This window comes from Grus americana, chromosome 24 (assembly GCF_028858705.1).
Source record: "Grus americana isolate bGruAme1 chromosome 24, bGruAme1.mat, whole genome shotgun sequence".
In the NCBI taxonomy this organism is placed as follows: Eukaryota; Metazoa; Chordata; class Aves; order Gruiformes; family Gruidae; genus Grus; species Grus americana.
In genome coordinates, this window is record NC_072875.1 from 6,944,701 (window position 1) to 6,961,059 (window position 16,359).

The window sequence follows — 16,359 nt, forward strand, 5'->3', positions numbered from 1 at the left end:
ATGTTGGCTGGAGAAGCAGAGATGTGATTTTTAGGATGGACAGAGCTGCAAATTGTGAATTATTCCATTTTAACCATGCTGTGCATGCATAGCAGATCAGAACACTTTCATCCCAAGGATATTATACAAAAGGTCTAGTTTTAACCCAATCAAAAACATTGTGAGAGCAGAGGAAGCCAGGACATTTATACACAAAAGACTGACCTTCTTTGGTGGCAAGACGTGAGGAAGCTTCTGTGTGGGATGGAGTATTGTACACCAGCAGTGAGCTACCTATAATGAAAAGAAAAGGAGTTATTACGCTTTGAACATTCTCTGCCAGTGGGGAACCATGCAGGCAGGCAGAAAATGCCATCACTAGGATCTAAAGACCAAATTTTTCAGACAATTAGGCACATATTTTCTGTGATGGATATGAAACTCTTTTAAAAGCTTGGTAGCTGTATGTCACGCATGTGTTACTGTTTCTCCACTTGCAAATCAAAATAAAGACATTTAATACAACTCATATAAAAGGGTGAGGTTGCATAGTACATTTATAAAGGTACAATACCTATCACAGCAGAACCTCTAGCAATTACTATGGCACAGATTGTATTACAGGATAAGGAAGAACCTTTTCTCTCTATAGCTGTGATAAAGAAATTTTCTGTTTGAGGAACATACAGTAGAAGTGACATGAATTGCACTGTCAGGATCTGAACATTTTTAGAGTGTCACATGCTTGGGTTTGGGCCAACAGCTGCAAAAAATCTCACTGGTATCCAGTGTCTCCCATGCTTTGTGGAGTTTGACAGTAGCTTTCTTGGCTCAGAGTGGCCTTTCCATCCAGCCCCACTTGAAGCAAAAAAGTTTTGCACAGTGTATGGTGGAAATGTTCCTTTCAAAGCATTTTACTTTGGTTCTCCTGCAAACTGTTCTGGAAATGGAGGGAGAGGCCCTGTGAGTTCTTGGGAGTCAGCATGTAATACACATTTCATGGTTGTCTAGTTATGTGTGTTTACCCTACATAATCTTCTAGGCTCACCTTTCCTACAGGTCTTTGAAAAAGTTTCTACTGCACCAGGCAGTGACATTCCTAACAAGGCAGAAGGCCCTTCTTTGCGGGAACTGAGGATGTGAACTGGAGCAGGCACCAATCTTGCCGTGAGTGGGTATGGCCGAGAAGTGCTTTTACAGACACTTTCTGCTATTCCTATCTACACAACCCTCTATTCCATGAGATTCTGTGTCATTGAAGGTACTTGGTCCTAAGCAACACACAGCAAACAGTATAGATTTCTGTATGTGCTATGCTGAGCATCCCCAGATTCTCTGGCAGGGCTAAGAATACTTCTTTTGCAGGTACTATAACACTAACTGATTAGGATCTTGTGACTAAGCCATGCAGTCTCCACATTCCTCTAATCCACATGATCCCAAATAACGCTGACCTCACTTGCCCCTCAGTAGTATTCACAGTATGTCTCACTTTCCTGGGAGAGCTGAGGATTAGGCAGTTCACTGCCAGAAGTAATAGCCATTACAGGTGCTGGATCTTATTGGCATGTGTTCCTATGGATTTCTTCTCTTCCCCAAATGCAAACAAAGCCAAAGATGTGCCAAGCCAGCATGTACACAGAGGTAGAAGGTGTTGGAAAACAAAGCCTGCTCATAGGGAGGGGAGGATGGATGTTACCAGATGCTGCAGGACAGGGGATGTTTCAAAAGACCAGGATGGATAACATGGTAAACTAGGAGGTAAAGAGTTCAAAGGGATCCCAAGGGTACCTTGACTGTGAAAGTTGCAGACGGCCAAAGTGATTGGCTTAAATATTGAGAGAGATTGGCTGGTCTTTTGCTGCTACTGAAGGAGGAATTGCAACAGCTTTGTCCGCCTAAGTCGTGTTTTCATCAGATGGTTTCTGGCTTTGGCATTTCTTTCCTGAATATCTGTAGGAAACCTCCTGTCCACTGCTCTCTCCTTTTCAGGTTATTGGAAGTAGATCCTGAATGCAACACCCAGCCTAGCTTGCCCGCGCCAGACAGGGAAGTGCTGGGGAATTCAGAAACACGGTTTTCTATGACTAAATAGGCTGCAAATGCCTGGTTGCACTGACTGGCTGAGGAGGTGGGGGTGGGGTGATGAATAGCACTGAACAAGCCTGTATGATCAACCTATAGCTACTTTATGCTAAAAAATGCAGCCCAAGCCACTGGAAAGGGACGGCGCCTCCCCCAGTTTAATTGCTATAAGTTCTCACCTTTGCCCGACAGTCTGAGGTTTCTGGTGGGAACACCACAGAAAAGGAAATGTGTTTCCTATTAAGGGTTTTCAATGAAGGAGGGAAAGAGAGAAAGCCAGAGACACAGATCAGGACAGAGAGAAGCAGACAGACAGACAGGCAGACAGAGCCCAGGCTGTTCCCTCCATTACTCCTTCTCGGGCAAAACTTTGGCTGTGATGAATTTTTGTTTTGTTCTTATTCCCCTTACCCCTCACTGGGTCAGTGACACTTTAGATTAAATCAGCTCTTTCTGGAAGCACTGGTAATATTAATAAAGGGCTATTCTCCCATAATTAATATTAAACATGTTATCTTATGGTTCCCCCCACCTTTTCCTTTCTTCTTTTATTTCTGTTGCACTAATTAAAGAGGAAGATGGAAAAGGACTGAAAAACAGAGCAGGAGAGATTTTTCCCCCATGAAGCCTTCCTTTTCACAAGGCAGCTCATCCTTCTGAGATGCAGGAACATCTCGGTTTCGCAATCTTGAAGTCTGTTTAATCTGGAAGTCTTTTTTATCCTCACCTTCTGAAGGTTACATGGCCTTCCCTCCACATCTCCCTGGTAGAATCAGGGTTCTGCTGCATTTAGCAGTATAGTTTTGTTTGGCATTAATGTATAGCTCGAAACCACAAAGCAGTTTTCTGCTTCTGCTTTTCACCACAGTCTCATTCTTTCCCCTTCAGGCTCTTTTCATTTGTACACACCACACACAACCGACCCCCCGTAACTAGAGAGGAAAAGGACGAGAGGTGACAGTTCAGGCTTCTTTTGATGTTCTTCCCAAACATAGCAGGAAAACATTCAAATCTCCCTTCTCACTGCCCACTGGCTGACTGGAGAAGATTCACCAGGAAAACTGTGTTTGAAAAAGATATCGGCACAGCAGTCAGTCAGTCTGGAGTCCGAAGGTGCAGGGGGATGAATGAGAAGAAGAAAAAGCCAGGGCATGGATTTACAATTTTGGAGAGGAAACTGGAAGAAACACTTAAAGAAAGATGATTGTTTTGGGGACGTGGAGAGTAAATTCCCTGAAAAAAACTACCGGAGGGGTGTTTTGAGAGACTCCAAAGGATAGAGTGTGCTGCAGAACTGAGTTCTGCAAGTCTGAAATCCCCTAAAGATCAGAGACGTCTGAATTCCTGACTGCTTCAATAGGTTACGACAACAGGAAACAACTGCACAATGCTGATCCGGACCTAAGTTTTGCCCAAAGACTAAAGGTGCTGTGATATGAGCTAGGTTTAGTCTCAGCTATATTAAATAGCTCAACTGAACCTTCCATCCCCAAAACTAAGATCGAGCTTTTGTTGAGGTCTTTCAGATGTTACCAGTTTATTTTTTCAATCTGGACTCAGATGTGCCAAAATAACGTACTTCGTAGGCAGTTTTAAGAATGCTTTCACCCTAATCAGAAGTGTAAAATGTTGAAAACCTTGTGAGGAAGCTAATTTTCAGGGGATCTCCTTGCCTGGCTAGCAAACAAGCTCAGAAAGTTCAGATCAGCTTTGTTTCTTGGAAAACAAACACCAAAGTTGAGGATTCACGAGTCATCACATATCCAGCTTAACATCCGGAGAGGACAAACACCTTTCAAGAGAGAGACTGGGCAGATGTGATCTAGCCTGTAGATCTGCAATTCCCCAAAGTTTTCCTGTGTTTTGTTGCCATCGTGTATTCTCTACCCTGAGCAGCAGCAGAGCTGGATGTCTCTGAAACAACCAACCTTACAAAGGGGGAAAATTCATGAAAAAAGACCATCTCCCCATGGCACTGAGCTCAGAGGCTTGGCACTAAACATCCGCTGGAAATCAGTCTGGAAAAACAATAAGCTCCTTTCGAAGGCGTTACTCCGTCAGGGAGTTAACCAGCAATCCAGAAACCAGACTGTCATTAGGCAGCGCTAGGAACAGCTGCATGGAAAAGAATGCTCTTCAGAGGCTGCCCGACCTCCACTCAGACAGGAGCTTGCTTTAATAAGGACAGCACTCGCATGACGTCTTAGAACAGCCCAAGGGGCTGAACAGAGAGGAGTTTATAATCGTAAAAGCTGGGGATGAACCAGGATTGAATTCTCCTTTCGTGTGCATCCATGTAAAACTGGAATAACTGATTTGTCTGAATCCAGCAAAGTTGTTTGGGTTTTGCACTAGCTTAATAGCACAGAAATCATTGTAGGCATTCCCCTGGCAGAACATTATATTTTTATGATTATTATTCAGCATGTATTGCGGCAGCACTTAAATGCTGCAACCGCATTAGGACTCCTTTGTGCTGGGCCTTGAGAGACATGAGACACAACCCCTGCTCCACAGATTTGCCATCTCCACAGACAAGACCAACAAGAAGGATTACTAGCTCCATTTTACCAAAAGTAAAACTGAAGCACAGAGGAACAGAGGCAAAGGTTTGTTCCTCCTAATTTCAGGCATCTAAAGGCAGTGTGTGAATTAGGGGACTACTATCCTGAACTTCAACATGCCCCGTTGCTTCTTTTCTATAAACGGAGACCAGTGTGACCAGACTTCTAATTTAGGGACTTCAGGTATGTCAAGGTAGGTGGGCTCAATCAGGCATTTGCTCCTGAACAAATGGACAGCAGCAAATGGTAAAGGTGGCAATTGAATCCAGGTCTTTCAGGCTTATGCCGTGAGAGCAAGGCTGCAATTCCTCTGATACTCTCTTTGAACATCCTAAGAAATGGGATACCTAACTCTTGAGACTATCACTGGAGATGCTGTCTGGAGCTAAAGCAACGGAAGAATTCAACTCTTCTGCCAAACTTTTCAAATTCAGCCTGGTTCTTTGATTCAAAAACCATACAACTCCTTCTTCATCTCTTTCTGTCAATTCTCAAGTCTTATCAATGAGACAATTCAAATGTCTCGCTTGAGTATTTATCTTGTGGGAATTTAAAACCATTTCCGATTACAAAGTGTCTGATTTGCCCAGCCAAAGTCAGCAGGTTTGGCCAAAGCAACACTGGCCTCACAAAACTGCCTTATGATTTCCCATAAAAGTGTGTCATTCTGTATGCAAACCTTAGTTAGAAAGCTATTCTGTCTGCAATAATCTTGAGACATTCTGTGAACCAGCAGCTCTTTGCTGATGAAACAGGATGAAATTTGCAAATTATTTTGGATGGGAAATTATTTTATTGTGAAGTCACAAGGGACAAAAAACTGTTCAAATCCAACAATTCAGTTATTTGTTGTGAATCATTCCTTTGGCTCATCTTCTCAAACAAAATAAAGGTGGGGCTTACAGAGGCACCCATCTGTGATCTAACTCTTGTCTCACTGTAATCTGTAAAACTCCCACTGATTTTAGCAGAGGCAGGGAGAGACCCGCGCTGGACAGCTTTGAAGAAACACCCCAAATAAATGCGGTCTCACTGCTTTATTGCACTCGCCAGATGGAGATATCTTCAGCTGTCTTTACATCCCAATTTGATTTCCCAGTGGAGAAAATATACTTTTTTTCTTTCTCTCCCTGCCCTCCCACGTTGCTTTATGGCACCTTCTCCTGATTTTTAAGTCCTCAAATAATTATACTCCGATAAAAGCTGTTTCACTTGAAAAAATATTGGAGCATGTGGGATTTAGTTCCAGTTCTCTGGCCTGATCATACCACAATTATCCTTAGCACACCTTTGTGGAGAAAGGAAATGCTTTTACCTCCATTTTATAGATGATGAGGAGACATTTGGAAGCTATGGACATGCTCGTGGTTGCACAGGAAGTCTTAGAAAGGTCTGAATCTAGACTCCCAACCTCAAGAGGGTGTGCTAGCCACAAGGTGATCACTCCTGTTTGGGCTGCTGTGGCATGCTTTTCCAGAAATCTCAGAAGACCGCTCACAGCTTTTGTCTTAGGGGGTTAATACAGCTAAATATAATAAATATAGTTAAAAAGGAGTATTGGATCCATCACATACTCTAGTATGGGACAGACAGTGGCAATAAAGATGTTCAGCAAAACTTGTTCTTTGAGTACTGGATCATTTGCACCGCGTCTGCTTCAGTGCATGGAATCAGTCTTGGATTTTTTCCTCTTTCCAACAAATCTGGGCCTCCAGGAACATAGAAAATCTGCAGCTCTGGCCAGTTGTGGGTCCTATTTTGAAGCAGTCTTTACCAGAAACCTTAGGGGAAAGGGCACAGCCCTCTTAACTGCAAAGTTATGGAATAATTTGCCCGTAACCCATCAGTTAATGTTTGGTTTAATCTCCACAGCAAATTTTGTATTTTTATCATATAGCCACAGATGTTTTTATTATCTGTAAGATTATCTAATCTTTTTAAGAGTCCTGCTCAGTTCTTCACCTCCCTGATAGCACCACTAACTCCATCTAAGTTAAAATTAACTTTCCAACCCACTTGTTATTCCCGTCTTCCTTGTTTGCTCTCTCTGCTTGCCTTTCTCTGTTCTTTTCCCTTCATCCTTGCTGCTATTTGTCCTGCAAGAAGAGCCCTAGAAGTTCAATACCCATGGCAGCTTATCGTATCAGCATGTCGCGCTAGGGCTGGGATGAGTCAGGGCAACACTTACTGTCCCTGAGGTAACTGAGGTGAGACAACAGAACTTCTGTGTTGTAGAGGGAGGTGGTTCGGAGGAAGTCATCCTTGCTCATTTTGCAGAGCTCCTTGCCGTCCATGTTCTGGAAGATGGTGGTGTCAATCTCTATTAATCCATACTCCTTTATAGCCCATTCCAGCCACTGGCGCACATGTTCCTGGGTCCATAGGGTGGGATCTGGTAGGAAAGCACAAAGGTTAGTAATACTATATGCAAGCCTCGAGTCTAGCACTCACTGTAGCCCAGTCAAAGCACTAACCATTGTTTCCACAACCAAATGGATTTAATTTACTGATGCAAATGCATTTTGCCAAGATGAACAAGTACTATGCTATAACAGGGCTCAAGGCGCATAAACTGATCACACTGACCCTCTGGCAGGGTAAGTTCTCTTGATTGTCTCCCACCTGCCTGAATCTTACACCTATGCTTGGGAACAATATTAGTGACATCCGACTGTGACTTTTCTCCCTCTGGAAAAAAGCTTCCAAAAGCAAACTCATCCATTTGAAATGGTATGCTTGTCACAGCTTCGGTTCTGCAATGCTGTGTAATTACATCAGTGCTGTATAAGTCACACTATCCTTCGCAAGTGCATTACCAAGTCCCAGCAGATGGCATTTTAAAGTCTGAGGATGGTGGTATTTACGGTCAGCAAAGGGACTCTGAAAAAAATATTATTGCTTAAACAGAACAGCTTGCCATGTATCTCTGAGTCACATTTGTTCACCCCGCTGACAAGAACACTACCTCCGCTAGCCCTGTAAAACCAACACAGCTATTGGAGGGCAATGTGGATTTTATACTGTCTCATGCATCATTATCAACTGTCAGCAAAGCTCCAGCTGTGGAATCTTTATTACTGGTGATGACGTAAGAGAGAGATTGAACCCGGCTGGAGTTTCAGACCCCATGGTGATGGTTTGCTGCATCAGTAGTTAAAAAAAGAAACCATCCTTTGAGTTTTGAAAAGAGCATCAGATCAGAAAGTCCCAGCAAGAATTTTTGCCACGATACCATTTTTACAGAGTCATTTTCAGAGCATATCTGCATTTTCAGATGTTTCCTGTGCTGCTTCTCCCCATGTATCCCATTTGAAAATTTAAGCTGCAAATTCATGTTCCATTGCAGCTGGAGAGGATTGCGAAGTCAAGCCTTAACTTTGGAGACATTTGATCTGCCTATCACAGCTGGTACACTCCTCTAAGATAAACCTCAAACACTTCAGGTCCTGAGGCAGAAAATGGATCAGAAATACCTTGCCATCACACAGCTGGTAGCTTGTGCTTTGGGTAGGGACAAGAAATGCCTCTGCCACACATTTTATAGCGTATAAAAAAATGCCTTTGCCCAGGACTGTAAACTTGGGCTGCAGGGATCCCTTGACACAAAAGGTCAGGTAGTGGCTGTACCTGGTACATTCCTGGGCAGCCGAGTTCCAGAATAACAGCATGAAATGGAAAAGTAAGACCAAGGCATATTGAAATTATAACTGTGACATTTCCTCACTGAATTTCTAGAAAAAACAGATTGCTTAAAGTTGAATTTTAAACATGGAACTTACAACTCCGTATCTTTGCAAGTCTGTTTTGGGAAAGAAAGATGGATTTCCTTTAAATTTTGGCAATAGTTAATTTAAATTCTGCTTTCTAAGCACAGGCAAAAGACTGCAAATTTTACAATGCAAGTATTCAATGGAGGATTCTTTTTTTTTTTCTTAATTGAAAGAGTTATTTGTCTTGAGTTTTGAAAAAAAACAACCCCAACATTTAGAGGACACAGTGAATTTGTGGTCTCCCTTTAAACAAACACTTTTGAATTTTAGATATTCATTCAGCCTATTTATCACTGCCAAAGACATTGAATGGTCTCTTAAAAACTGCCTTCTTCAAACATGGCTTAGAGTTCGTTATTATTACTATTGCAGCCCTAATGTGACATTATTCTTGCCTATCTTCACCCTAATGCGCTATAAATCTTTACTCTGGATTATATTAAAATTTCCAAATGCCTTTCTTGGATGAATTTGGCCTTATATCCTGCAGCCAGAGATCTGGGATGATGTTCATTATTGTCTTCCAAAGTCTGGTAACTCACTGCTATTTCACAAGTATCTCAAGGTTTTGATTTGTGGATGCTCATGAGGGGAAAAAAGTCCTTTTTTTCACTTTCCTTCAAAGAGGAAATTTTAAACCTTCATTGAGGGCATGAGAGGTAATTTCCCCTATTTCTACAACAGTGCTAAACTTTAGCTCACCCTTGGTCTTTTCAAAAATGCATAAATACCATGGTGAAGGGCAGGATAAATGTTCCCTCTTTAATATTTTTAATAATATAATGACTAGTTGGTATCAGCTAACACCTTTCTAGGCAACGTTGATGCTGAAAATCTATCTGACGCTGTCACCAATTAGGTTAGCCAGTCTCTCTAAGCAGATCCTAACAACGGCTTAAATGGTACTTTGAGATTTGCTGTCAGTCTTTTATTGGCTTCCCTTCACTACATTCAGTTCAAGCTTTTCCTTTTCATCCTAAATGGCAAACAAATGCTTGAGAATTGTCATCTGTTTGTGGTCAAGCCACAATCAGAAAACAGAGCTAAATTCCATGAGTACATTTCTTTCTGCCGACAGTTCATCCACTTGAATCGGCTACAACCCTTGTGAAACCCTCACAACCCCTTGAAATCAGTGAAACTTTTGGTACCTAAGTTGGGCCGGGACTTGGCTTATAATATCTCCCTTGCTGGAAAGTTCCTGGGCTAACCTGTGTATATCTCTGGTGTTTATAAACTTTGCAGGGAAAAGACTCCCTCTCATTCCAGGTTCAGACTTCACCGGTTGCCTGCCACAGCAGATCTCATCCTTGACTGTCCAAATGCATCTAGCGCACCCTGCCAATTTCAGACAGCAGATGTGGATATCAGATACAAACAGAGAACTGGACAGGAATGTTTCTGTGCAACAATTTTTGGAAGGTTAATGTAGTTCCTGCAAAATAGAATTTTTCTCGTTTTCTACTTCTAACAAAAAAATGAAAACAAAATAGCTCATTTTGAATCAATATGACATGAAAGTACATCTGGATCCTGCAGAGCATCATGGGAGTTATAATTTGAGTCCACTTCACGCTTATTCTTGCCTATGAACTGCACTCTTTGATCACACCATGCATGTCCCAGGAAGCACGGCAGATTCTCCTCTAACACATGACAGGAGATGGATTTGGTTCAACACACGAAAACAGCACTTCATTCCAGAAAAAAGAAAAAAGAAAATGAAAAAAGGAAAAGGAAAAGGGAAAGGACAAGGAAAAGGAAAAGGAAAAAAAGAGAAAAAAAAAGAAAAAATAAGAAACACTAATAATCCACTTCTCATTCTGATTCAAGGTAGAACATGTACCAGGACACGGGCAAGTCCCACTAGCCAGAAACTCAATTTTTTCCTTACTTTTTACATGGTTTGTAAGAAAGAGAATTCCTTAGAGAGCGGATAAACAAGCCTTATCTGTTCAGCTGGATATTTAAGACAGTGCAAGGAAATATGACACAAAGAGTTTGATGGTGGTGGTACCTGCTGGGACAATGACTCTCCTCTCATTGGTGGTCATGTTGGGAGGAGGCCCGTTCTTCTCGTCCATGTAGGTGCTGTAACTCATTGGGTTGGACTCTGTCCCTGCTCCGACGAGTTTGCTGCATTTGTTCACGCTACAGTCTACGGGGGACTCCCTGAAATGTGAAAGGAAACAGATGACTCGTCATTATTATGCACCTTTCATCCCTGCTGTAGCAGAAGAAGGTTTGGGTTATGGAAATGGCAGGTATCCCGAAGGTGAAAAGTTAAGGGGAGTTTCTTTACATGCGGGAGATGCCATTCGTGGCCTGTCACATGAATGTCATAAAGTGATCTCTGAATCACAAGTCTCACGGAGGGGATCTCTGATAAAGAAACCAGTTGGAGGAAAGAGACTTGGATGTGCAAAGAAGAGTGACTTTCAGACAAAGGCAACGGTAGCTGTAAGATCGCAGTCAATACCTCTGAAATATCAAAACACATGAACCAGATAAAAAGCAAGTGCCTACCACGTTGGTCTGTCTATGGGTTACACTCCATGCCCCCCTGCATCCTTTATTGCTCAGCTGCATTTTAGCAGTCTTTCAGATACAGCTTGATGCTCCTAGGAGCCCTTGTTGCACTGTTTCACTCTTGCACTGTTAAAAACAACCCTGCACACCATCTTTCTGTTATAGTGGAGTCTATCAATTGACAGGCTGTACTTCTCACCTCATGACCCAAGGCACTTCTGCAGAGATAATCAGAAATACAGATACACCCCCCTTCTTTTCATTAACAAAGACCACAAAATACCCAGGCCACGACGACAGGATAGTCACAGGACAATACTACAATATTAGCATGGTATCTAAAGAGTCTTATTTATACAGGGCTGAATGTAACTGATCTTGTCTGTTCTTAACAGTGAAACAGTCCCAGGCTTGTCTACTGCTTGGATAGGAAATCTAGAAATCTTAGGTGCCTTAGGCATGAGTCAAGAACTTCAGACCACAGAAACGGTGTGCGAAAAAAGGCTCTGGCCCCAGTTGTACTTCTGAGGTGATGGAGTGATGAGGAGGGAACATTCAGCAACTCAGGTGGCACTGTGCTAAGACCTGAACTACAAGCAGACCCTTGGCAAGCAATAGGCTTTCTCTGTCCTGCTCTGGGAGAATTATGAGCCTCCAAACCACAGATAGGGAGCACAGATTTTGTTTTTCTCCGGCTGCAGTAGTAACTCATGCTTTTAGCTCCAGAGGTCACTTAAAATACCAGTCCCCAGCCTGTCGCATGCACACAGCACATCCCAGCTCTGAAGGACGTACCAGGGAAGGGCAGCGTTATTGCCCTCACCTTTACAAGGGTGCATTAGCGTGCAACCTCTATGCAAAGCGAGCACAGAGCCCGCATCCAGTGCAGTTTAGTCCACTGCTTTAATAGCACAGACGTCCTTCTTCTCTGCCAGAAGCAAAGTGGCTTGGGAGGAAACCATTTGCTGAAGGGTAAGAACTATGACAGTGCACCAAATCCCACCCTCCGAGTTCAGCTGGCAAGACTTCCAAGTTTGGACACTAAACAAATTTGTTTCTTAATCTGAATGGCGGGGGGAGGGAGAAATTACTGAAATTCAGTTATCATGGCTGGGAGATAAATGCTCCACCGAGATATTCTAAGGCAGATGGTAATTTTTTCCTCATGTCTTACTGGGGGAATGTTGCTTGAAAATGGAAATAAGATGTATAACTTACACATGTTCAAATTTAAGGTTTTACTATTTCGCCTACTGTTTTTCCAGGCAGGGAACCAAAATCCGCCTTCAGAGAGGCAAACTGCTGAAGGTTTAATGTCCCCGTGGCAGTCAGAGGAGAGTCTGAGCAACTGCAGGGACACCAGGGTTTTCACAGGGAATGTGATCATTTCTAACTTTCTGTTGAAAATACTCTGTGTCAGGTGTTAAATGCTGCCTGTACTGGCAGAGAAAAAGCCCTGAAGCACCACAAAGGATCTTACTCTTTCCCGAAGTACAGCCTGTCCTGAGAAGACTCAGTGAAACGGTGAGAGCATCTGTACTTCAGGGTGTCAAAGTCTGTTCAGCTCCGTGCTGACCATCCCTGGGAGGTGACTGGTCTCCTCACCTGCCCTGTCTGGACACCAGGTGCTGACTTTAAATGGTGCAGGCGGACCCGAACACACACATCCCAACGTATGGATTCCCACCTGCCTTTGGGATGAAGTTCTCTCTCCTTCCGACACAACAGTAAAATTTTCTGTGCGGTCCCTGCAGTCAGCAGTGCTGGCACAACTACCTGCTGCCTAAGCTCCTTCTAAGGGCTTGACTCTCAGCCCTCTGCTCCACAGTTAAATTTCCCTGGAAAATAACCCCTGCAGTTGAGCTATGCACTATTTATGATAAAATAGGTCCATATATAATACTCATACAGAACTACAGGATATATCCAGACTCTCAGATAACGTCTTCTAAAAAGCTTATCAGCCTAGGAGCATACACACTTTCCACTGGCATGAAATGACACACATGAAAAGACCACAGGGTCCTTGGCTGTCTCTACTCTCTGCTAAGTATCATTCACATGACCAATACAGCAAAGTAACAAAAATAACACCAGCACTGTAAGATATCTCCTTGGCGGTTTTGTGATGATTTTTTACTTTTTAGACTCTTGGTTTGTCAGTCAGGACCTTGCCTATCCTCTGCCTTGCTCTGTATGTCTCAGTGGCCAAAACCAGACAACCAAGTATCAGAGACAGGTCTGAAAAGAAGTTTAAGGGACTGAGGCGTCCTTACCAAGCACTGATTTACCACCGTGGGAAGAGAAGCCACTCTGTTAATCACGCAGGACATTAAATGTGCTCCATGCACCTGACAGGGTTGTGTCCGTGTGGCTGTACAGATGCCTCCCCTCCTTCTGAGGAAGTTTTCAGGATGGTTGGATCCAGAGCTAAGTTCAGTGGAAGCCTGATAGGATACACATAACTGGGAATGGCATTACCAAAACTTAACCAGGTGGGAGATTGAACTGCCCTTCCCTTCACAAAAATATCATGAAATCTTTAATGACAGCAAGCAGGACAGCCCTTGCCTTTGTGTCCTCTGTAATCCAACATTTCCTACCAGATCCAAACAGAGCCTTTTATTGGGAAATGAGACAGCACTACCAGACCGAATCATCTTTGCAGCTCCTGGACGCCCCAGCCTAAGACGGGGGATTTAACAGTACCCCAGCAGAAGGTAGGTGTAGCTGTGGGCAACACAAAGAAGAATTCAGTGTGGGGAACAACTACAGCATCAAATGAGAACAGGGAACTGCGAGCCATGAATAGTGTATTCATTGAATATAGCTCCTTTCTTAGTTCATGCATTACCCACAAGCAGACTTGGATTTATATAAAGATTTTCTCATTATTTGAAATGGTTTGTGCGAGGGGATTTCACATGCCAGATTAATCGTTGACTTTTCACAGAGACTTCAGACTTTCAAGTGGCTATACATGCTGGACTTGCTTAGGTTCTGGGCAGAAAACGTTGTAGATCTACTAAGGTAAGTGGATATAGGCTGCTTTCACAAGATCTCTTAAGTACATTCACTGTGGCGGTGACAGAGTCCAAGGAATATGAAGCAGTACTCATGCCCACTGTCTGTCCAAAGACTCTTCGTTCCAGCAGCTCCAGTAGCAGTCTCTAGGGATGCCAAGAGCTTGGTGTTTTGGGAAAGTTTATGCTAGACTGGCCAAAATGGACAAGTAGCTAGCCTGGCATTGACTAATAAATTCTCTGTACAGCTTCAGCCTGTGTTCCAGATACCTGGAAATAAAGCAATTACTGTCCCAGGGCCTCTGTCTAGGAATCACCTTTGGCTTTCATTCGAAAGAGCAAAATAAGGGATTTCAGTGATTTCTGAACCTGACTCAGCTGTGGTCAGTGGGATATTTCCTCCTTCTTTCTATCCCTTTCTTCCTATCCTTTAATTCCTCCTCTCTTCCCATCTTTTTTTCTTTTAAATTTGCTTCTTTTCGGTGTAAGTCCCCATTCGGTAATCTCAGCTTTAATCTTTACATTTGAAATTAGATTTTAATTCATTTTTTTTTCTTTTCTTCAGTGAAGGAAGTAAGAACAGACACACTGCGATTCTGCTTGTGGTTCCCTCTTGCAGGCAGGGAACAGAGCTACCAGGGCAGAATCACAGCTCCTCCAAACTTGCATCTAACTGCACTTTAACCCTGCCTCTCATCCTGCTCTCAGGAATGCCTCAGGAGGAGGTTCCCACTGAAAAAGACCGTAAATCTGCAGAAAGAAGAGACAGCTGTAAAAAGGATGGAAAAAAGACATAGAGGTTACTGCACAAGGAAAGCACAGAAACTCAGTAGGGTCCAAAAGAATCGTGCGTATCACGTACAGGTAGAACGCAGACAGCAGGTAATGGCACAGTCTGCTGCTAGAACAACACAGCGAATCCCACTAGAGGGCTCACATGCTGCTTAAAGGGGATTTTTATTCCTATAGACATCATAGATGGTCCTTTGTTTTGTTTTGAGAAAATTATTGTGGCATAAAAATGTTCTGAGGTCCCCGAACCGTAGCATTATTTTAATATGCTGAAGCAAGAGAACGTCTCCAAAGCATTTTCAAAGTGCTGACTTCATTATTTTAGCTAGACAAAATTCGTAACATCAGTTGGAGTTACACAGCAAAGTTTGCCTGCATCCATGCGCATTAGAATATTCTTTCACATTTGAAGAGCATACAAATTTTGTAATGTCTTTTTAAAAAATCACTGAGTTTAGCTACAAGCGCAGATCTGCAGCAGCTCAGTAAACACAGTCAAAATTTGGAATGTCTATTGTTCGGTTCACCCTTTGCGTTTGGAATTTATGTAAAACATAAGAAAAAATGTATTATTAAAATGGACAGTAAATCAGGTTAAACTTCACCCAGTGATTTTTAACAATCCTCCTCCTTTATTCATTGGATTTTAAAATGTGAAAGATATTTTGGTTTTTAAAAATACAAATGATCGTATTTATATCACAAAAGCATCTAAAGGTCCCAACAGAAATCCAAGCCTATTATCATGGGAACTGTACAAGTCCATTGTAGAAGACAGATCTTTCCCTGAATGGGCTATAAACTGAAAAACAAAAAAACACAAACCCATCAGAGAACAAAGATTGCAAGCTATGCTTCCAGTCCCTGAATGGATGCAAAGAGAGATGAACATAGACACAACATCTTGCAATACACTCATGGAAAAGCTGGACCTCTATTTTTTCATGTGCAACAGGTCAGTGCTATAAATACAAGACCATTTCCCTTTCCCAGTGCCTAAGGCAGTGTAAGAAGCACGAGGATTTTATTTTTTTCTATATTGGATTTTAAACTGCCTTGTGTTTGGACACTAATCACTGTGAAACACAAGTGTAGCACTGGGTTTTGTTCTGAGCAAGCAGCTGCCTGTGAAGGCAAGGAGAGATGTTAAGGCCATATACTGCATCCAGGTCTGATAATACTAGAAACCGTCACAAAATTTCTACTTCTGAATTTTGCGATAACACAGAAGTCCCATCTTCTCCCCTAAAACACAGATCCCTGCCACTGCCTGAATATCCCAGTTAGTATGCAGTTATCTGGGAAATCCTTTCCAGTTTGGGAGTAAACCAGGAAAACCTGACACATGGTAGAGAGCTGGTCAGGGTTTCCATGTTGTTCAGCACTTGGAGGCACGGCTCTGCCAAACAGGCTTGAAGAGGTTCTTCAAAGACCCCTTCTCCCACCCTGCTGAGGACCAAACCAACTCATCACGCTACACCTCATGGCAGTCAGACCTGCTTCTGGTTGCTAAGAAAAAGAAGAAAAGCTGGACACTGTCCCTTACCATCATTCAGCAACCTTCACTGTCACGTTTCCTATAGCTTTATCACTGTCTAGAGTACATAAACCACTCTC

At 42.7% G+C, this 16,359-nt stretch overlaps 1 protein-coding gene across 5 annotated transcripts in view; it reads right to left on the minus strand.

Annotated features, from left to right (window-relative positions):
• Nucleotides 1-16,359, minus strand: part of FLI1 (Fli-1 proto-oncogene, ETS transcription factor) — an 88,531-nt gene that overhangs the window by 18,913 nt on the left and 53,259 nt on the right. For all 5 annotated transcript variants that reach the window (XM_054802902.1, XM_054802904.1, XM_054802901.1 and 2 more), the window contains 3 exons: nt 10,416-10,570; nt 6,817-7,020; nt 205-273 (listed from right to left, as the gene is read on the minus strand). In XM_054802902.1, the coding sequence (XP_054658877.1) occupies nt 205-273; nt 6,817-7,020; nt 10,416-10,570 (428 nt within the window). The remainder of the gene's footprint in view (nt 1-204; nt 274-6,816; nt 7,021-10,415; nt 10,571-16,359) is intronic.